Here is a 21746-nt window from a genome sequence, read left to right on the forward strand (position 1 = left end):
TTGTAGATGTAGTGTGAGGATGTTGGGCGAGCAGTTTTGTAGATGTATGTGGCAGTGAGTATGAGCCGGCGATTCTCCGATGTGAAGATACGCAACGAAGGACCGCAGAAGGCAAGTACACAAAGGAAAAATTGCGCCTCAATTATGGTCTCAATGAATCTAGTGTTTCGTGCCTCAGGCGTAGATTGCTCATTGTATGGCGCTTTGGTCAAGCAGTAGGCAGACTTGCACACATGCAAACGGAAGTGTCGCCACATGTACTCGGTCAAGCGGGCTTTGACTTTTTCAGGATCAGTAATTAACCACTCACAGTAACACGCGAATACTGGCCACAGTTTTTCCCCCACGGCACTTGACCCGAGTTATTTGTTGCCCGGGAATACTTATGGCTCAAAATGGAGAAATAGTCGGGCAACTGCCGCCGAAATTCAAGCCCCCGAAGATTAAATCGCTGGGATCGACTCCAACGACGAGTCGGTGAAAATGGGGTAGATGTTAACTATGCAAGGTACGGCGATGTATGAAAGGTGATGAATTGCTTGGGGAAGCTAAAATCTATCAGCCCGCAGGCGGGAAATCTATGGTGGGGGATAGGCTGGTGGTGCATGGACCATTAAGTGGTCCAGGCGAGGTCAGGCTTGGCCGTGCCTACACATTACAATCTGCATTCTCCAACCCCTTCGAGAGACACGCTCCGCCATTTTGGAAGCAGACCAACTACTGCACTGCAATTTCTAGCTCTAAAGAGAAGATATGCCAAGACATTTGCATCTCTTTTGGCCAATGGCAACAGCCCGCGCCTTGGCGCATTTTCATTATCACTGGACTTCCTTCCTTGACTGCAATTTTTAGCTTTAAGGAGAGGACATGCCAAGACATTAGGCAACTTTGCCGTGCACTGCAATTTTTAGCTCCAAGGAGACGACATTGCCAACACTTTTGCACGTCTGTCAACCGCCTACGTAGGTTCTATAGCGAAGTCACCAACGACCTTTAGGGATGCCGAAAATTGAATTCCCATTACTCATAATTAACACCAGAAGCCGACAAAAGACCGCCGCAGGCTGGCTCGAGTATACGAAATTTTCGAATAGAAGCTATCAACGAGCGACCAAAGCAAAGGATATAGTGATTATCGCAGCATAAACCAAACAACGCGCACGCGCTCCTCCCGCGTTACAATTTTCCGCTTCTCTGCTAGCATTTTCTTCTCAAACACGAAAAAAAAGAAGAGACACGAAACCAAAACCAAACAACGACACACATCATGCAACACAACACTCCCTCTACTCCTCATCCCAGGTAACCTTCATAGTCACGGGGAACGGCGTCAGCGCGCCCCAATCGTCGCGCAGGTACGACACCTCGCCATCGCCGCCAGCCTGCGAGGGGACCTTTTTCAGCTCGCCCTGGGGGCCGGGGGCGCGGCGCACGTTCTTGCGCCGGAACAGGGCGCGGAACATCTCGGTCAGCGCGGCGTGGCTGGCGTCGCGCCCCAGGAACGTGTGCGGGCCCGCCGCGTGGTGCAGGTGCTTGTCGACGGGCCGGCGCGGGTTGACGGTCGTGGGGTCGGGGAAGTGTGCCGGGTCGCGTGCTGCTTCGACCTGTTGCCACAAATTAGTAGAGATACTAAAGAGGAGAGGGGGGGGGCGCAGAACACGCACAAAGCTCACGGCGACGCGGTCCTTGGCGTGCACCGAGATCTCGCTGCCGTCGTCCTCGATCGTGTCGGCCGCCGCCGCCTCGTACACGCACGACGACCGCGCCACGCCCGACAGCCGCACGCCCTCGAGCGCGAACCCGAGCAGCAGCGCGTCGGTCGCGTCTGATGCCGGCTGCGTCGCTACCGCGTGGATCTCGGCCAAATGCGTCGCGCCCGCAGGTGACAGGTAGTAGTCGACCGCGAGGGCAAACTGTGGCACACAGGTTAGTGACAGTCCGAGAATGCATGGTTGGCATATAATGGACGGCGAGACTTACCAGCTCGGCCTGCGTCGGCACGAGCGCAGCCGCCGTGGGCAGGATCTGGCTCCAGGCAATGTCCTCATTGCTGAGGCCGGCCTTGGCCAGGCCCTTGACGAGGCTGGCGCCGTAGGTAGCGAGGGCGTCGGTCTTCTTGGCCTTGGGGCTCTTGACGGTGCGCTCGATGACCGTGGCCAGCTGCACGGCGACCGTCTTGGCCGCCTGGTTGATGGGGAACGCCTTGACGGGGTCGCTGTTGTAGAACAGCGCCTCGACGACGACCGCCAGCACCGCGTACAGTTCGTGCTCTGTGTAGATGCCCTTGGGGTTCTCCGGCGTGCGCAGCGGCAGCCCGAACACGCGCGACGCGAAGTGCACGGGCGCGATGTTGCCGACGTCGCGCACCACGTCGATGAGCCGGTGCCCGGCCACGTTGTAGCTGCTGGCCACGAGGAGTCGTTCTGTCGTCTGGGCGTACAGCGCCTTGACCTGCGACAGCCAGTCGATGGCCGATAGCTGCTGCTGCACCGCCCTGCGCTGGCTGTCGTGGTGGGCCGAGTCGCCCGACAGCTTGGCGGCGCCGCCGACCAGCGACACAAGGCTCTCGTGCCACGTCGGCCGGTACTTGTCCTGGCTCTCCAGGACGTACTTGCCGCCGCTGTACGAGGCCACCTCAGTGAGCTGGGTCGAGCGCGCGGGCCGCGAGTAGTCGAAGAGGTCGGCGCGCTCGAGGTCCTTCTGGATCTTCTCCGTCTCGGACGGGATCACCATGGGGTAGTGGGCGTAGACCGAGTTGCTCTTGAAGTGGCTGGGCAGCGCGCGGATGAAGAGCTTGTAGAAGACGCAGCCGTGGTTGATGTTGAGGTCGTACTGGGCCTCGTTGTAGCCCCAGTTGGTCAGGTTGCGCGGCCCGTAGTCGGTCGTGTAGTGTCGATCGCCGCGCACCAGGCACACGGCGTCGGACAGCACCACGCGCGAGATGGTGTAGGTCGGGGCGATGCCCACGCCGGGCACCTTGGGCGGCTTGTGCTCCTCGGCAACCAGGCCCGGGTACAGCTCGACGAAGTCCGGGTGGTCGTAGAGGCGGCGCAGCGACCCCGACACCACCGGGTCCGAGTTGATATCCTCAAAGGTCTCGTACGGCTTGAGGCCGAAGTGCTTCCGGAACTCGTTCAGGCCCGACACGTTCCACTTGCGGCCCTGGATGATGCCCAGGATCTCGATGGCGCGCATGGACGCCGGCACGTTGCGGGCGCCAAAGGAGCCCGCGCAGTCCTCGACGGCCGAGGCCATGCACTCGGCCAGGTCGTCGTCGCTGAACTTGCCGTCGGCGCCCCTCTTGAACTTGCCAAACGGGCGCTCGGCCGGGTCCTCGGGGATCATCTTCTCAAACTTGGCGAAGCCCATGATCAGCTCGGGCACGGTGACGTCGGCCGCCGGCTTCTTGAACAGGTCGTGGTAAAACTCCTCGATCCACTTGTCGTCCTTCTCCGACACGCACGAGTGCCACCGGTAGCACAGGTTGAACTCGGCGCTGACCACGTTGCCCGTGCCGCGCGCGGACCCCTTCTTGGTGCCCACGTCGATCCCCGACGCCTGCCGCGGATCCAGCGTCCAGTCTGTGTCAACGCGGTTCAGCTGCGCTGTCGTCAGCTACGCATAGTGCAGAGGAGGAGAGGACGAACACCTACGTTGACAATGTTGCGCACGTAGTCGACGAGCGTGATGTTGATGTAGAGGCCCGAGGTGACAAGGCGGGCCGTCTGGAAGAGGTCGTTGTCGTGCTTCTTCCACGCGGCGGCCGCCTGGTCGCCCTCGAGCGACGCCGCGGGCGGCGTGAACTTGCCGTCCTCGTTGATGGCGGCCAGGTTCTCGGCCACGTGGTTGTGGAAGCGGTTGAACATGATCAGCAGCACGCCGACGCCGGGCGGCATGCCCAGCAGGCGCTTGTCGGCGAAGCAGTCGGGCTTGAGCTTGCCGGCCTCGAACGTGCGGATCGTGTCTTGCATCTCCTGGTTGCTGCCGTACAGCGGCGACAGGTCCAGGTACGACGACGTCTTAGACTTGTTCATGTCGCGGTAGTCGGTCCAGAACAGATCTGCGCGCCGTGGGTCAGTCATGTCCTGGCTGGCGTGTATTTGCCGGGGGTGACATACCGTGGATGATGATGCTGGCCCAGTACCACAGCACGCTCGACACGTTGTTGGGGTGCTTCTTGTACTCGACGCGCTTCATGACGGCGTCGTAGATGAGGGCTGGGTCCGGCAATGCCCCGGGCCGGAGCACGCTCGTGTTGACGGACCGCGCGTACGCGGTGCCGGCGGCCCCGAGCTGGGGGTACATGACATTCTGGAACACGCACATCATGTCAGGTCACGCGCTCAAAGTCTTGAGCCGAATGGAAACCGTGCCGGGTCGTGCCGGGTATACGCACGTTGTATGAGCCATCGGCCTGGCGATACTGGTACTTGTCTCCGACGAACAGCGACGGGGGATGCTCCAGGCTGTCCCACAGCTGCGTGATGAAGGAGTCGGTCAGCTGGGCCCTGGTCTTGGAGTGGCTCGGCAGGTTGGCGACGAGCTGGATGACGGACTCCATGATCATGGTCTTGTCGTCGGACCACTGCTCGCCCCGCAGCTTGGACAGGACCATGGTCTTGAGCGTCTTGTAATCCGCCACGCGGAGGTTCTTGAGGTCCGTCCGGAGCTTGGTCCATTTCTTGTTCTCGCTGAAGGTACCGGCACCTCCTTGGACGGGCAGCGGCTCGACGGCGGCGTGGATGACTTGGCCATATCGCTCGAACGCGTTGGTGACGCCCTCGCGGTTGGCCTTGGTCTGCTTCAGCTTGAGGGGCGCCGGCTTGGGCTTTGCCTGGCTCGCGAGCCTCTCGCCGTGGCTGCTGGAGCTGCGGGCCGGCAGCTTGGAGCCGTTGGTCTTTTCGGAGCCGTTTGTGGCCGACGAGCCGTTCTGGTAGCTCGCCATGGCTAACGACAGTGACGGTGACGGTGCGGTGCGGTGGCGGTGCGGTGACGGTGACGGTGCGGTGACGGTGACGGTGCGGTGACGGTGACGGTGCGGTGATGGTGATGGTCAAGGGCGCACTGGTCCGAAGTGGTTGTTCTGGGCCAGATGCCGGTCTGCAGGACAATCGATGCAATGAGACGCCGGTGCTGACAAGGTGCCAAGCAGTGGTGGAGTGGCTGATTCGAGGACAATGGGAAAGAATGGAAGGGGTCTCATAGAAATGCAGAGCTCCTGGGAATGAATGGAGCTCGGTGCAACGATGTAACACATGCTGCACGCGTGTCTGAGCTCGCCCGCCCGAGTTCCCTCAGTTCCAACCACCCCCATCTTCGGTCGGAGCTTGAGTGTGCTGGACAGGACGTGTACCGGACAGGACGTGTACCGCTCCTCGCGCCGCTCGCGAAGGGAAGACTCCAGGGTCGACACGAGTTGGGGGGCGCTTGACTGGGATGCGGAAGCCGGAGCTATTCGAAGCCACCACGCGACCTCTGCAAGCTCTGGCGGGGCTTGTCTCACTTCTGCGGCGAATCGAGGTCAAGGCAGGCGACGCCAACCCCCTTCTGTCCTGTGGACGGCGACCACTTTCTGCACTCTTACATAGTAGTGCTGTGCAGCGGTCAGCACTGGCCAGTCTCGATCCTCAGAGATGGTGGTCAGCACGCTGTTTCTCTCCGCTTCCCCCAGAGCATCCCCCGGGCCCCGGCCCAACGGCACCCGATCGCATCCCTGCCGCGGGCTCGGGAATACGCGGTAGCGAGGCACAGCGAGGTACGGTGCTACCACGCATTAGCCAGTCATAATGCCCAGAGCCCGTCTCGCTTCAATTGGAACGCACCAAACCATCATGTCCAGCTGATTGAAGAAGAAACAAACGGGAGACAAGTCGAGCTGGGTGGGGCGTCAACAGACGCAATTGCTTCCTGGCCTTGACAGCGGACAGCAGGTGGGAGGGAGCGTGGGAGAGGGGAGCAGCTAACAAGAGGCCGAGCGCGGGATGTCGGGTCTCGAGCCATGCAACCCGGGGAAATGAGAGGCATTCGTTGGTCGACGAGCCCTTCTCGGAACAAATTGTGAGGGCATGCAGCTGGCGATTGGACGATCCGGAAGCCCGCTGTTCCCTGTGCAGATCAGCGGCAACGCAGCGCAGTCGGGTGGATGCTAGGCCAGTGCCACGGAACGAGTGATTTGCGGCGTGGGAAACGCGGCTCCCCCCCAAAAGGGAAGAGCGCGGTGGGATCGACATGCCGTCTTCATCTCGGCGAGGATCCGGCGGCCGGGCGCCAGACTGGGGGTTAGTGTTGCTCCTCACTTGACTTCACGAGTTCATTTGCCTCCCTAGCGTCCAACCAGTAAAAGAGGCGTCAAACCAGGGCTCGGGCCGGGGATTTAGGGTCGATCTAGTGGCACTCTCCCATGCACAAGACTGGGGCCAAAGCCAATCACGCTGGCCTGCACGAGCTGGGGACGAGAAGATGCGCCGGTGCCGCTCTGGCCCTCGCTAGCCCAGACTGGCTGGCCAGCCGGCGAGCCTGCAACTCATGACATTATTTGCTTTCCGCATGCCAGCTGAAAGACCGCTTTTGTTCAAGCCCGCAGATCCCAACCACGTATGGCAAAGCACGACTTCCCACACTACCCAATCATCTGTAGAACTACCCCTACCCGGGGGCCCCCCCCCACCCCCACCCGCGAGAACCAACCCTCCCTCGGCTTTGTTCGGAATAGGTTCTGGGGCACTGAGACACGGCGTCGTTCGGCCCTTTGCCTGGCCAACCCGCTTTGCAGCCCGCTTGCAGCTGCATCTGCCAGTCAAAAGTTCGACACTCTCTTACCTCGCACGCCCCCTCTGCTCCCCGACAGACTGATCAAATACGCAAGCAGTAGATCAAGCTGGTTGGTGACAGGCGGGGTCGAAGGTGGCGTTCAGACAAGTCCCCGACCAGGTGCCCATCCGTCTCAGACACCACGCGTTATGACGGAAGCCTGCAGCGAAACCTTGGAAGCAGGCCGGGAAACTCGGATTCCCGCAGATAGGATAAGAAAGACGTTTTGTGGTCTTCTGCCAAGTGCCGTCTGCCGTGATAGGTTCCGCTCGCAGGGCGCTGTCCGCTCTTCCCTCCCTGCTTCGCCGCATTGTTCAGGTTGAAAATTTCCGTCCATCAATTATTTCTGGTGCTCGAGAACAGGCAGCAGCAGACTCAAACGATGGGCAAGTTTCATCTCGCGCCCGACGACGACGTTATTGAGCACCATGATCAAAGAGGAGGAGAGGGTGACTTTGGCCAGGAGTCTCCCATAGCGGAGCACCGGGAAGGCTTCTTCTCGCCGCACCACCAACAGAACCACAACAACCACAACAACTACAACAACGTCAACAACGTCAACAACCACAACAACGTCAACAACCACAACAACGTCAACAACCACAACAACGTCGACAACAATACTTCGCGACGACCCAGCGGGATGGAGCAGCCAAGGACCCACCGGCCGTCACACCACCGCAAGCCGCGCAAGATTGTGCTGTGCTTTGACGGCACCGGGAATCGCTTCGAGAGCAACACGGAGCAGAACAGCAACATCCTCAAGATCTACAGCATGCTGGACCGAACAGCGGCAGACCAGTGTATGTAACCCCTCATCCTTGATAACAAATCTCCAAGACCCGAGGTGAGCGCTGACGATAGTGTTAGATCACTACTACCAGCGTATGTTGATCAATAACTAAGTGGACAAGAGTCTCCGTAATCAAGACCTACAACTAACCACCCCAACCAGCTGGAATCGGCACCTACGTCGTTTCCACGAGCCTCACAAACACGGGCTCCATCGCCAAGATGAAGTCGTGGTACATGAAAGCCAAAGACTCGGCGGTGGGGTCGTCGTTCGACCAACACGTCGTGGGCGGCTACCGGTTCCTGATGCAGTTCTACCAGCCGGGCGACGAGATCTACATCTTCGGCTTCTCGCGCGGCGCGTACATCGCACGCTTCCTGGCCGAGATGCTCGACTACGTAGGGCTGCTGAGCGTCGGCAACGAGGAGCTGGTGCGCTTCAGCTGGAAGGCCTTCTCCAACTGGCAGAGCCGGCGCAGCGACAAGTCGGCCGACGGCGAGCGCAAGAAGAAGGACATGTACCGCTTCATGAAGGGCTTCCGCGAGACCTTTTCGCGGCCGGTGCGGCGCATCCGCTTCTTGGGCCTGTTCGACACGGTCAACAGCGTGCCGCGCTTCGAGACGGCCTGGATGGAGCGCTCAAAGTTCCCCTACACGGCGCGCACGTCGGCCAAGGTCATCCGCCACGCCGTCAGCATCGACGAGCGCCGCGCAAAGTTCCGCCAGGACCTCATCTACCAGAGCGGCGCCAAGCGCGACAGCAACAACAAGGAGCGCAACCCCGCCCAGCAGAAGCTGCACGAGATCCACGAAAAGTACCGCCGCCGGAGCTCCGCGGCGCCCAGCCAGCAGCAGCAAGACGCCGACCGCGGCCGGCGGCAGACATTGGCGGTTCCCGACGACGACATGGCGCCGTACCGCAGCCGGTCTCACTCGGCGCGGTCGCAGGCGACGCGGCGGACGGACGCGTCGGACGCGCAGTCCGAGTTCTCGGTCAAGCCGCACCCGCACGGCGGCGACGGCGACGGCGACGGCGGCGACGGCGACTCGCAGGCCGACAGCGAGGACGAGAACGACCAGGACATTGACGAGGTGTGGTTCTCGGGCGGGCACGGCGACATTGGCGGCGGGTGGGAGACGACGCCCGGCTGCAAGGCCGCCAGCCACGTGCCGCTGTCGTGGATGGTGCGCGAGGCCATCAAGGCCGGCCTGCAGTTCGACCTCGAAAAGGTCCGCGAGCTGGGCTGCATGGACGCGCTGGACGGCCAAGACGACTGCGACGATGCCATCGGAGCGCCGCCCAGCGACACCGACGTCCACGACAAGGCCGCGGCCCCGCCGGTAATCCCGGGCATCGTGGTCCGGAGCCCCAGCACGAGCGCGCCCAAGCTGCTGCAGACGCAGACCGGCTCGTCGCCGCAGCAGAAACCGACATTCACAGAGCCGTTCCAGCCCACCACACCACCCTCCGACGAAAAGGGGGCCAGCAGCGGCTCGGCGGGAAACGGAAAACAGAAAAAGCCGTCATGGCACTCGCTGATGCACGGCGCGCACACGGCACGCATTCACGACTCGCTGCAGTTCGACTGCGGGCTGGGGTGGACGACGGTGCTGGGGTGGAAGATCATGGAGTACCTGCCGTTCCGGCGGCTGGACCTGGGGCACGACGGATCGTGGAAGCCGATCCGCTGGCCGCTGCCGTGCGGCGAGGTGCGCGACATCCCCGCCAACGCGCGCGTGCACGGCAGCGTCATCCGCCGCATTCGGCAAGACGACGGCTACCGCCCCGGCAACCTGATTGTTGGCGGCGGCGGCAGAGGCGTCCGCGTCGCCCCCAAGGAGACGGGAATGGGCGACTGGGTGTGTGTGGCCGAGGAGGGCGATCCTGTGGGCGAGGTGTGGGTGAAGCGGGCGGCTGTCGAGAAGGCGGCCGCGCAAAAGACGGGGTGATTGGGAACATGTGACGCGTACGGGTGTCAGTTTTTTTGGCGTGAGCACGTCGCGGCAGCAAAATGGGCGAGAAATAAAGCCAGGACAAGGGGACGTGCTGTGATATTATTTTGCAATATATATACTAATTATGATTAATCATGTATCATGTTTAGGCAATTTTGTCCACTCTAGGGATGACTTCCCTGCTAGACATGTGTTGGAATTCATGTTTCGGGGGCTCACAAAAGAAGGTAAAGCATACCTATATAGACGGCCAGATTCAGTTAGTTTGCCAAAACGTGGCTTTGCTGGACTGTGCAAGCAATTTGCCGTTTGGTGGATTTCTTGTCCATTCGTCACCTGATGTTTGCCACTGGATTTGCAGTCTCGTGCCGGGCTGTAATATGCTGTGTACCTCTATAGTCACCTCCGACAATGTTTTTTAGCCAAATCCGTACTAGCCAATTCGTATTAGGCTTAGAACCTGAGCAGGAGCTGGGGTGCACTGAGTATCTATGCGAGGTGCACAGTTTACTGGAAAACGTGGTGGATTGCTTAAAGAATCTAAGCTATCTACCCGCAGGCGAAAATCTATGGTGGGGGGATAGGCTGGTGGTGCATGGACCATTAAGTGGTCCGGGCTAGGCCAGCTTGGCCTGTGCCTAGCACAGTATCACCCTAGGCCGAGCCAATAAGTCCCAGAGATGTCCCGCCAAGCGGTTGCCAAAATAAAAGATGCTCCAAATTGCAAGTGGAGGTCACTTGTTGCAGCCACTAACAAATATCTAACAATTATTTCAATTCCACAGCCTTCGGCTCTCTACCACAACACTCCACCAGCAATTACTGTAATGGCTGCAGGCGACCAACACCACCACACGCCTGCGAAGGCCAAGATTCTTGGAGCGGTAGACTACCTCAACCCATAATATTCCTTTCTATAAGGCCGATATGTTCCGACAATTTGGCGCCAGTAAGCCGCGCGGCTGGGAAATTCTACGATAGAGGCATGAACGCCGGCGTCTGGAAACAGAAATACGCGGCCGGTATAGAATTATCACAATCGAAGACCTCCACCCAATGGAATCAATTATCTAGCAGTACGGTTACCAGGCGCGTAAACTGAGCTGGTAAGCATTAGGCAATACATCTGGTATTCAAGCTAGCGCTAGAATAATTGAACGAGCGATGGGCATACTCAACTATCGGAAATACATCGCCTACCAGAAGGGCTGGGCCTCGCCGTCATACGCGAAACGCCGGGTTCATGACGCCGAATCAGCACTTCATTTCCGCCCAAATTCGGAGGACTAGCGCGGTATTCGATGGTCGGATGAATGCCATTTTTCCGTCAGTCCAGAAGGAAAGATACGGATTATCCGGAAGCCAGGCGAACGATATTGTCCAGATTATATTTAACATTGCGAATCGGACCAGCTAGATCCTGAAGCCCGCCGGTTCCATATTTGGGCAGCTGTCGGTTGGGAGTTCAAATCCGAATTACACTTCTACGATATTCTAACTAATACAAACGGAAAGATGACCTTGCAAGTATATTACGACGAGATCTTAGAGAAGGTCGGCAAGCCCTAGCTAGTATTAGGTCAATAGTTCGTTCTGGAAGAAGATGGCGATTCTGGGCATGGAGCCGGCCATCAAAATCCAAACAATATTATTCAGAACTGGAAAGACGAATATCATTTGAAATACTTCTTCAATATACCTAGCTCTCCAGATATATTACCAATTGAGAATTACTGGCGCGTAGTCAAGCAGTTTGTCAAAGCAAACTACAAAATTGGAATGACTGAGGAAGAATTCAAGGCGTTGGTAATTGAAGGATGGCGTGACATCAAACAGGTGACGATCAATAAGTATGTAGATTCTATGGTAGTACGAATGCAGGATGTGTTAGCCGGCGAGGGTTAGATGACGGGTTGGTAGGGTGATAGTACAAAGAGGGACTTGGCAGGGCTAGTAAATTTTGCCTGTAAATAAGTATCCGTAAAGTACGCAGTCTCTTTTATTTTGGCAACCGCTTGCCCGGCTATCCTTAGTCTATGTAGGAACAAGTAGCCACTGGGGACTGCTGTCTAACAGTCATTCATGTCGTGACAGCACCGACGTCAAAGACAATGGACAGTTTCTATAGGGCCTACCTCGCATTCACGTCCAACAACATGCTTGGCCTCTTTGGCTCCATCGTCGCCGCCTCGTCGCCCAACACAACCAGGCTAGGCCCGCCCGCGGATCTGATCGCGCGCTACGGTTTCGGTCACACGGCGGAACAAACACTTCTCGATCTGGGGGACGTGCTACCTTCCCGCAGGTGATGAATAACGATAGGGCATCCAGCGGGTTACGGGCGCACTCGAGACCAGTGAGCATTGGGCGCTGGCAGCATTTACCGGGTTTCTCATCGACACAACCAAGCATTTGCCCGGGAACAACGCCCTGCAAAAGTGGTATGTGCCGGCGAGCTCAAAATATTGATGACCGACCGCGTAGGTGTTGTTGTGGCTCACTTGACGGTATGGTGGTGTTGAACATGGAAGGCTTTGGTGGTGGATTTGGCGATGGCCTCATTTGCGGGGAAAATTTTGGCCTAGTTGGGGGTGGGGGTAGGCGGGTGGTTAGGGCGCGGGGCGCATGATGCAGGCTCCCGTCAAGAAAAGCGAGCCGGCCGGCCATTGAGCTAGGCCATTGAGCTAGGCCAGTGAGCTGGGCCATTGAGCTAGGCCTTTTTGGGCGCAAAGAACCCGATTTTGGCTGGGCTAGTGGCTTGGCGTGATGGCCCCATGTATCTTTTATATGTGGCTACAGTTTACAAGACGGGTTTGGCGGCCCGAGTAGACTCTCCCCCTCAAAAAGCTCAACGACCCGCGGGAGGGGAGTATCAATGTACGAGGCGGTTCGGGATAAGACACTGAATAAGCTGACGAGGTAAAGAGAGGAGGACAAGGAGTCTGGGAGGGCTGCGCAATAGACAACGGATTTAAAACGGGAAAGCCAATATAAGAAGAAAACGGTCAAGCCCTGGAAAGGATTGATGCTTGAAACGGCGAGAGGGTGAGAGATGGGTGGGAATCGAGGCTGTAGGATGACGACAAAAGGGGAAGCTTGAGACCAAGCATGAAAACTCCGGTTACGGCTGCCACATCCGTTCGCCTACGCATCCACGATCAGAAGGTCTTTCCAGAATCTAGACAGTGGGATGACGCCACTTGCCATAACAATATTGTAACTCCCGATTAGCATGAATATTGAGACCCTTCGCCCTATCGCGCAGCTGACGGACTGGCCTGTCCGGTGTGCAGTTGGCTGTAAGAGCCAGGACGGCAGACTCTCATCACTGACCTCCTTGGGTGTCGCTGGATCCAATAGGCATTGGCGTTTGTAGGTCGGGTGCGCATTCGAGAATCTAGTCAGAAGTCTGGAGATAGATCAACTTGGCGTCAATCGACAGGAGATACCTGGGACGCCGTAAACGAGCACTGGGGGCTTGCTCGAGGCCGGCTAATCTGGTCTCGGATTTGATAAGATTGTCGCATGCATTCCAGCCCTGCAGCGACAATATTGATATCTCTTCATTTTCACGCGCTTATATTGGTCCTGGCCACAGTCGAGGTTGCATTTTCGCATCTTAGCGCGGGGATGGCATCCCAAAGGAGGAGTGTATCCCAAAGGAGGAGTAAGCGCAAATCGTGGCGAGCTGAGCTGGTGTCGGCCACGCTCACATCCCCTCCCTTGGACAATGAATGCGAAGGGGAGACATCCAGGAAAGAAAAAAGGCCTATAAACGCATTTCGAAACAGTGCTAATACTTCCTTGCTCCCTTCTCTCGCAGCAACAGCCTCTTGCCCTTTGCCGTTGATGCCACAAATTCACCAGCTTTAGCAGTGCCTTCTCATCAACACCACCATCATGCTGCTAGGCCAGAGGTTCTGGACGGCCTTGACCTGTCTCTTTGGCTTTGGGACCGATTTGCCCTTGCAAAAGTCGCTGCAGGACCTCGATCGCCTCCCGCTTGACCTGCCAAGCCATCATGGGGCCAGGCCATCGCGGGGGCCCATTTTCAAGCCTCCCGGCGCTGCCGACGGGTCCAATTTCACTTGCGACTATTCGGCCATGACAAACTGGTCCGAGTGCTCCAGCACCGACCGTCGCTGCTGGCTCGTAGACAAGTCGGGAAAAAACCAGTGGAACATCTTGACCAACTATGAGGCGACCACCACATTGTCCGACGGCACCGTGGTGCCTCTGACACCCACAGGAATCACCCGAAACTACACGCTTAACCTTACAAATCACGTCATCAACGCCGACGGTCTCGACTTCAAGCAGGGAAAGTGGTTCAACGGACAGTATCCCGGACCCTGGATCCAGGTATGCCACCAGTCGCGCCTGATAGCTCGTTAAGCAACCTGTACTGACATTCCGGAGGCCTGCTGGGGTGATACAATTCAGGTTTGTCGGCCATGTGTGTTGTGAATTCGGTCCTAGCGCTGACGCATGACATGCACCGGGTACTAGGTAACCGTCATAAACAATCTCAAGGGTAATGGCACCAGTATCCACTGGCACGGCATCCGCCAGTTCCGCACAATGCACATGGATGGCGTAAATGGAGTAACCCAATGCCCAATCCGTCCCGGCGACAGCTTCACCTACAAGTTCCTCGCTACTCAATACGGCAGTTCGTGGTACGTTGGAGATGCCACGATATCATCCCATTAATGACCTTACCGAGGGTAGCCATCTTGCTGACAGCTCGGTAAACAGGCTACACAGTCATTACAGCGTGGTTTGTGTCTACCTCTTCCAACGACTCCCTTTCTGTCGTCTAGAATTGCCGAGACGTCTGCTGACATTGGATAAAGCAATATGCTGATGGCCTGGTCGCACCAATCGTAAGTTGGAGCCTGCAGACTCGTGAAACGTGCACACTAATTAACGCCATGTTTACAGACTATCCATGGTCCGTCGTCGCAGCAGTACGATATTGCTCCTGATGTGCCGCTGCTTATCACAGACTGGGGTGGGACTACCTCACCTAGCCAACTTCGCATATGAATAACCCGAATGGTGGTTGACTCTTTTGTTTGTAGCCCACAACAGCGCGTACGAATTCATCTCTGGTGCCGACATTCTGTATCCCACAATCTTGCTGAACGGCAAGGGCAACGTCACTGCATTCGGCTATTCGGGATTGCCATCCAACCTGACCATTCCGACGCCGTATACACTCAATTTCGAGGCCAACCCCGCGAAGCCGCTGAAATACTTGCTGCGCATCATCAACACATCCTTCCAGACCCCATTCGTCTTTTCGATTGACAACCATCAGTTGCAGGTCGTCGAGGTCGATTTTGTTCCAGTCGACGGCAGTTATATCACCAGCCACCTTCACATTGGCATCGGACAGCGGTACCAAGTAATCGTCGAGGCGTTGCCGATTCCATACCCCAACCAAAACCTGTCTACCGTGCGCAACTACTGGATCCGTACCGACATTATAGGCGACTGCCCTGACGCCCCGATCCCACCCGGCGACACATACATGAAGACGGGAATCCTACGGTACGACAGCTCCAGCACCGCAAAGCCAAGCACCCAACCCTGGCCGAACCTGGACAGGAACTGCATCGAGGAGCCGCTTGCCAACCTCAGGCCCGTTGTAGCTTGGGACGTGACCAAGCCCTCCAACAACGGGGGCCAGGGCGAGAACGAGGAAATATCATTCAAGAACCTTTCGCCAAAGCCCTTCCCGCTAGCCGGCTTCGCGCTGAACCCCACCACCCTCCAGAATTGGACAGCGCTCCAGGTGAATTACTCAGACCCAACATTCCTGAACCTGAACAACACGGGTCCGTGGAAGCCCAGCGCAATGGTTGTTCTCGAAGACAACCTGACGAGCACAGACTGGGTAGGTCGCGACCCCTTTTCCCCATCCAACACGTGTCCCTCAACTGCCTACCTTGCCCTGTCCACACAGTTCGCTAATGCCAAGCTGATGCGTAGATATTCCTCCAAATTTCATCCATCGCCGGCACCCACCCAGTAAGTCGCCCAAGTCTAGATCTCAAACAAGCCTATCAGCAAAACTGCCTTGACTTGTCGAACCTCCAAATCACACTGCTGATTGGAATTCTGCCACCGAAATTGCTAGATCCACCTCCACGGCCACGACTTTGCTATCCTCGATAAGCAGGACCCGAATCACCCAACCAACTCGTTTACCGTCCAGGATTGGTTCAACCCTCCACGTCGGGACGTCATCCTGGTGCCGAATCGAGGGTCTGTCACTATCGCCTTCCACGCCGACAACCCCGGCGCATGGCTCGTCCATTGCCACATTGGTAAGGCAACCCTATTGCTCTCAGAGCAGCACCTGGATTAGATGCTCACTCAAGGATGGCTAGCGGAACACGCCGCCATGGGCCTGGGCCTACAGATTCTCGAGCGACGGGCCGATGCCCAGAAAATCGTAAGTGCGAAAACAATCTTTTTTGGCAATAGAGACCTGACTAGATTTCTTGCGGCAGTGGCCGTCCAATGCTACCTCCCACGCCATACAAGAGGCAAACCGGGTATGCCAGAACTGGAGGACGTGGCAGGCGGCCTGCAAGAACTGGTGGGAGGGCTGCGATGGGGACGTGTTCCAGAATGACTCTGGAGTGTGAGGGGAGGCATCGATGTTTCTCAGCGAACCTGCAGTCTCTTGACCGTACCGTTGTGGCGCGCAACTCCCTCCTGCCGTCTGTAGCCCATAAGAATGAGATAACTGGCCATTGACGTCGAACTCTGCTGCTAGCATGATTCACGCCGTGATGACGTCGAACTTTGTTGCTAGCATGATTCACGCCGTGATGATTCACGCCGTGATGATTCACGTCGTGTAGCTTCACGCTGTGTGAACGCCATTACGAAGTTCGAAGCCAGCGGGCACATGTGACGCATGTGACGCATAGGACGCATGTGACGCATATGATTGAATCAGACGTCCTACGTTACTTCTAACGTACAGTTACCTTTGACAATCGCGTCGGGTATGGCGCGTAAAAAACCCCCCGGCGCAACCAAGCAAGGAAAAGACCATGTACAAAATTGAGAGGATCAGACAACCCTCTTTCTGAACAATGCAGTATATAGAGTGACTACTCTTGCAATTCTGACCTTCAATCCTCCACCTGTTCAAAGCCCGCCCCCGGGATTTCACGTTGGATGCCAAGTGAATCACCAGCCAGACAGACGCGAGAGCAAAGAGCAAATACAACACAACACACCGACCCGATGGCTCGGTAACGGGACAACTGTTAGCGGTGCAGATGACCAAAAAGAGAAATGGCATAGACCCAATAGTGCGAGGCACCAATCCCCCTCCCACCTGGCTCGTCTCCTGAGTAATAGAAGAGAAAAAACGCCCGTCTATCCCCATTCCAGGACACGGGCTAGTAAACCGCTATCCCTTCTTCCTTCTTCCGTATCCCGCTAGAGCAATATCCAGTCAGCCCTTGGAGCAATACAAAGGCTCCGAAACGCTGGTCTAGTCTCGCTTCGGTTCACCATCCACGTCCGGCATGCCAAGATAAGCGTTCAGTAGTTCTGCCAGCGGGAGAAGAAGTTTATCGCTCTCGCTGTCTCCCCGTTCGGCCAACCTCACAAGATCTAGTAGCGTCACGCCGTTGTCGTCTGTTTTGCCCGCATCTGCCCCATTTCCCAGCAGCAGGCAGGCAACATCCACTTTCGGTGGACATTCACGGTCTTCCTAGCTGCAGGTAACGTGCAGCGGTGTCTGTCCGGCGTCGTCCCGAACGTCGATGGTACCAGCGGTGTCGAGGAGGCACCTTGGTGCCTCGTCTTCCATGTCTCGGTGATCGTTTCTCCCAGAAGCCATCCATGCGGTTGCCTTGTTCATTAGTGGCAAAGATGTAATATTATCCGTACTTTTCAGGCCCGTAAAAGCACCTGGCAAACCTCGACTGAGCCGGCGTCATGGAGTGCGGTTCGGCCGTAACTATCGCGCGCGGCGATATCGGCGCCGTGCTCCAGCAAGATCGTTACGTTGGCTGCGTTTCCCAGGAAACTGGCAGCTAGGAGGGGTCTGTACCCTGAATTTGACTTGGCTTCTACGTCCGCACCGGCTCGCAAAAGAAAGAGCACATTTCGGATCAGATGTTTTTTAACGCACGCGCAGTGTAGCGGAGTGGGGCTATATAAAATAGTGCAAAAGTCTTTACGAACCTTCCCCTTAGTCGATAATACTTTAGCCCCTGATAGAATAGAAGGCGTAATTTAGCGCCTTGTTTCTATGAAACGACAGAATCAGGACCACCTGAACACTTCAGGGCCCAGTTACTAGCTGTACTTTGACAAAATATAAGACAAGTATCACCGCACAGTCGATCGAATGAGACAAGGCTGCATTTACCGGGCTGTATTCGTAGAATCTAAAGCTAAGGAAAGAACGAAGCAAGGAATCGAGAGCGGCCGGGCGGCCGTAGGGAAATAGTTGTGGGCGCTAGAGAGTGGAGCTCCTGCAAGATTGCACGAGCCACAAAGCCTAAAACCGATGCGCCCAACCAGCGGGTTTTGGCCCTGCCGTGACAACAAGACTACGACTAAGATAAGACTACGACTAGAAACTTCTAAAAACGGAGAATAAATATGTTATACTATCACTATCGGGACTATTTCTAAGCCTCCGTTTTAAAGGTTATCACTACTAGCGGGGCAGACAAGAATAAGTCCTGCTTACTTAGCCCTTCTTTAAGCTATTAAAGAGTAAGGCCTAAAACTCATCTCTTATAGGGTCGCGTAAAGTTGATGGTTCTGTAGAATAGTAAGCGTAAGCGTGGCTGAGCCGGGATAAGTCGAAGCCGAGCCGAGGCTGAAGCAACGTTAATTTTTAGCTAACCGTCCTCGGCCGCGAAGAGAATTCTTTTTATTTAGAGGTAGACTACCTGCATGTATGTACAAAACCGCGGCCGGAGTACCTTCGTACATTCGGTTGCATGGCTCATGTCTTCGCCGACACCAAGCAGAAGGATCAACCAAGACCTCAACGATTCCAAAATCGCGTGGCTGCTTGATCGAGATCATCAAACTAGCTTGATTAGTCAACTTGGAGCGCAGGTCAGCCACAGCTGACAACTCAGAGTGTGCAGGCCGCTTACGTTGAGATTCTGTGTTCCGCTTGATCCGTCCAACTGCCTACGCTGAGCACAAATAGAACTTAAGACACAGAATTACAATAATGTCGGTCACACCAGTTCTATCTATTGTCCGCACTGAATATCGAGCCCGATGCGGCTGTTAGCTTACTGCTCGAACATGATCCCGACGACTCACACTGGCACACATGAGCTTTAATTAGTCTCAATCCTTCTCAGCAGGATCGACCTGTAAAATAGCGCTCTTGCCCCACATATACGCAGCTCTCCTTTGTGACACCTCACATTGTGACACCTCACCGAAAGTGGGGTAGCCAGCCCAGCAGTGGTATTTATCTTCTGTCGTGCCCCGCATTCCTGGTGATGACAACAATTCAAATTTTTCGGCCGTCTCTCTTCTGACAACTTGCACTCTAGCCAATCACGATTGCCGCCACGAGTTCACTATGGCCACCTTCATGAGCAATGTGCTTAGCACTAGCCTCACACCCTCCTCCCTTCTCAGTCTCGTCCTCGTCGCTATTATGTCGATTGTGATAAGGCGGCGCTACTTCTCTCCCCTGAGCCATATACCGGGTCCCTTTCTTGCCTCCATTACCAGGTTCTGGCAGGTCGCCACGCTGATCCGAGGCGACTCGATTGGTGTGATTCATGCACTGCATCAGAAACACGGACCCTTTGTCCGAGTTGCTCCGAACGAAGTGAGTGTCTGCCATCGCGATGCGCCCCGCAAGATCCTCCTCACTGCGCTGCCCAAGGTAAGACATTATCCTCCTCATCACTGGTAGTGAGAGACTCTTCATGTGGCACTCTCTTTGACTCCCTGACAGGACAGCTGGTACCGCGCCGGCGCCCTCCCCGACTACCGCTTCCAGACGACCCTCTCCATCACCGACCCCAAAGCCAAAGTCGCGCGCGCCAAGCAGTTCATGCAAGGATTCTCAACCTCGACCCTCCTCACCTTTGAGCACCGCATCGACAAGCTCTTCACCCAGCTCCTCAACTGGATCGACAAGTTTGCCGCTGACGACAACGGCAAGCCCATGAATCTCGACCAATTCTTCAGCTTCACCGCAGCCGACATCACCGGCGAGCTTCTCTTCTCCAAGCCCTTTGGCTTCCTCGAAAAGGGCTACGACATCGACAAGACGCTCGCGCGCTCGCACGCGATCGTCGGCATCGGCACCGCAACCGGCTACTTTCCCTACCTGAACAAGCTCGTCGCCAACCCCTTCGTGACGTGGACCGGCGTGCTGCCCTTCCGGCTTGTTTTTGTCACGGCCATGGACGCCATCGCCGCGCGCCGCTCAAGGAAAACCGACACCAACGATAACGACCCCGACATCCTGACGCTCTGGCTGCAGGCCCTGGCCGATGGCAAGGTCACGCTGCGCGACGTGCAGGCACAGACGACACTCGGGATCGTGGCTGGCACCGACGCCATGTCGACGGGCCTGCAGACGTTTGTGTATCACACCATGCGCCACCCGACTGCGTGGCGGCGGTGTCGTGAGGAGGTCGTGGCGCATTTGGAAAAGAGCGATAGGCCGCCGACCAGGATTGTTCCGTTTGCTGATGCCCAGGAGATGCCGTACCTGCAGGCGTGTATTAAGGAGGCGTTGCGTCTTTTTGGGCCGCTTGGGACGGGGTTGCCGAGGGTGGCGCTTGAGGGGGGCACGACGATTGGGGATATGACGTTTCCGGAGGGGACGACGCTCGCGATACATCCCTAGTAAGTCTTTTTGCTCTGGGTGAAGGATGTTGTGCGTTTGGTTGGTTAACGGGTTGCCAGTTCTATGATGAGAGACAAGAGCTTCTGGGGGCCTGATGCAGAGGCGTTCAACCCAGACCGGTGGCTGAAGGATGATAGCGTCGAGCTGGAGCGCTTCTACATGCCGGTGAGATCTGCCCTTGTCCCTTTTACTGGAGGCTGTAAACTGACCTTCTTTGCAACTACAGTTTGGGCTTGGCTATGGCGGCTGTCCCGGTATTAACCTCGCCAAGATCCAAATGTCAAAGCTCGCCGCGAGTCTGGTCCGGGACTACGATGTTCGCCAAGTCAATCCTGGACAGGAATGGAGCTATGAGGCTTACTTCAACACGCTGCCCCATGACTGGCCTGTTTATGTTAAGAGACTACATCAGTAAAAGACTATCTTTTGGGGCTTCGAAGGGCGTCAGACTAAATAAGGGATATTGCGATTGGAGGATACCAGGTATTCTCTTTCCCTCGAATGCACTGGACCGGCACACTGGAGCATTCTATACATCTTATAAGCACTCGAGTGATTCCCGGACCGAGAAATTATGCAGACGAGACAGACCTGTTTCATTTCTGCGCGGGACTAAACGTCGTATCTGCGCCATTCTTGAGGCACTCTTCGTCTTAATGAATACCAAATACCATTTTTGAGTTCTGAGGCATAAATCAAGCCAGGATAGATATAACTACATTAAGCCCGGAAACACCGGATAACGGGACGTACAAAGACCGACCCGACGCAAAGGACGTGAACGAGTCGATGACTTCTCTGATGCGACAGCTAACGTTCAGTGGCGCGTTTTAAGCTGACTATGTCGGCTTTTGTTTCTAGATCCACCCGCTAGGCGAGTTGCTCGATATTTACCACGGACATGACACCTCGGACCCCCGTGATAAGCTCTACATTATGGCCCTTCAACACGATATAAAGATGAATGGCTTTCTGTGAGCTTCGGTCCAGATTTAGCTTCCTTGGTGCAAGCGCCACTGCTGCTCCTTTGCTCTGCAGCCTGCAGGGGGGCACTCTGCTGCATACCGTCCACCGATAAGCGGCAGCCCAATGACAACAAACATCATACCCGCCGTCCCGGACGCGCTCTAGTGCGACGCACCGCCGTTGGTGGGCGTGCACGTAGCGTCGCGCACGCTCGCGTCGACGGTCGCGCCGGGCACTCTTGAGGCCAGCACGGATGTCGAGCACGCGAGCTGTGGCGGGGGAGGGTTGATCGAGGGCGTGTCGGAGGGTTCCCAGGTAATGACCCAGGCGTTGTGTGCGC

General features: G+C 56.5%; 4 protein-coding genes across 4 annotated transcripts; 3 read left to right on the forward strand and 1 right to left on the reverse strand.

The window, feature by feature from the left end:
• Window positions 1–931: 931 nt before the first annotated feature.
• B0T26DRAFT_719362 (heme peroxidase) lies at window positions 932–5054 on the reverse strand. The gene is made up of 6 exons (XM_060442417.1): window positions 4397–5054; window positions 4119–4311; window positions 3654–4060; window positions 1981–3600; window positions 1665–1913; window positions 932–1604 (listed from the first exon to the last, which is right to left on the reverse strand). The coding sequence occupies exons 1-6, from the start codon at window positions 4943–4945 to the stop codon at window positions 1287–1289; spliced, it is 3336 nt and encodes a 1111-aa protein (XP_060295362.1). The 5' UTR covers window positions 4946–5054; the 3' UTR covers window positions 932–1286.
• Window positions 5055–7453: 2399 nt separating this feature from the next.
• Window positions 7454–9552, forward strand: B0T26DRAFT_651360 (uncharacterized protein; the record flags this gene model as incomplete). Its single annotated transcript, XM_060438270.1, has 2 exons — window positions 7454–7613; window positions 7766–9552. The coding sequence occupies 2 exons, from the start codon at window positions 7454–7456 to the stop codon at window positions 9550–9552; spliced, it is 1947 nt and encodes a 648-aa protein (XP_060295363.1).
• Window positions 9553–13275: 3723 nt separating this feature from the next.
• B0T26DRAFT_719375 (multicopper oxidase-domain-containing protein) lies at window positions 13276–16331 on the forward strand. Its single transcript, XM_060442418.1, has 11 exons — window positions 13276–13920; window positions 13978–14001; window positions 14068–14237; window positions 14317–14338; window positions 14415–14444; window positions 14503–14572; window positions 14643–15460; window positions 15556–15594; window positions 15704–15893; window positions 15957–16021; window positions 16080–16331. The coding sequence occupies exons 1-11, from the start codon at window positions 13459–13461 to the stop codon at window positions 16215–16217; spliced, it is 2028 nt and encodes a 675-aa protein (XP_060295364.1). The 5' UTR covers window positions 13276–13458; the 3' UTR covers window positions 16218–16331.
• Window positions 16332–19165: 2834 nt separating this feature from the next.
• B0T26DRAFT_650384 (benzoate 4-monooxygenase cytochrome P450) lies at window positions 19166–20855 on the forward strand (the record flags this gene model as incomplete). Its single annotated transcript, XM_060438175.1, has 4 exons — window positions 19166–19465; window positions 19538–20439; window positions 20500–20605; window positions 20667–20855. 4 exons carry the CDS (start codon window positions 19166–19168, stop codon window positions 20853–20855), a joined length of 1497 nt encoding a protein of 498 aa, XP_060295365.1.
• Between the last annotated feature and the right edge of the window lie 891 nt (window positions 20856–21746).

This window comes from Lasiosphaeria miniovina (assembly GCF_030549165.1).
Source record: "Lasiosphaeria miniovina strain SMH2392-1A chromosome Unknown B0T26scaffold_5, whole genome shotgun sequence".
Classification (NCBI taxonomy): Eukaryota; Fungi; Ascomycota; class Sordariomycetes; order Sordariales; family Lasiosphaeriaceae; genus Lasiosphaeria; species Lasiosphaeria miniovina.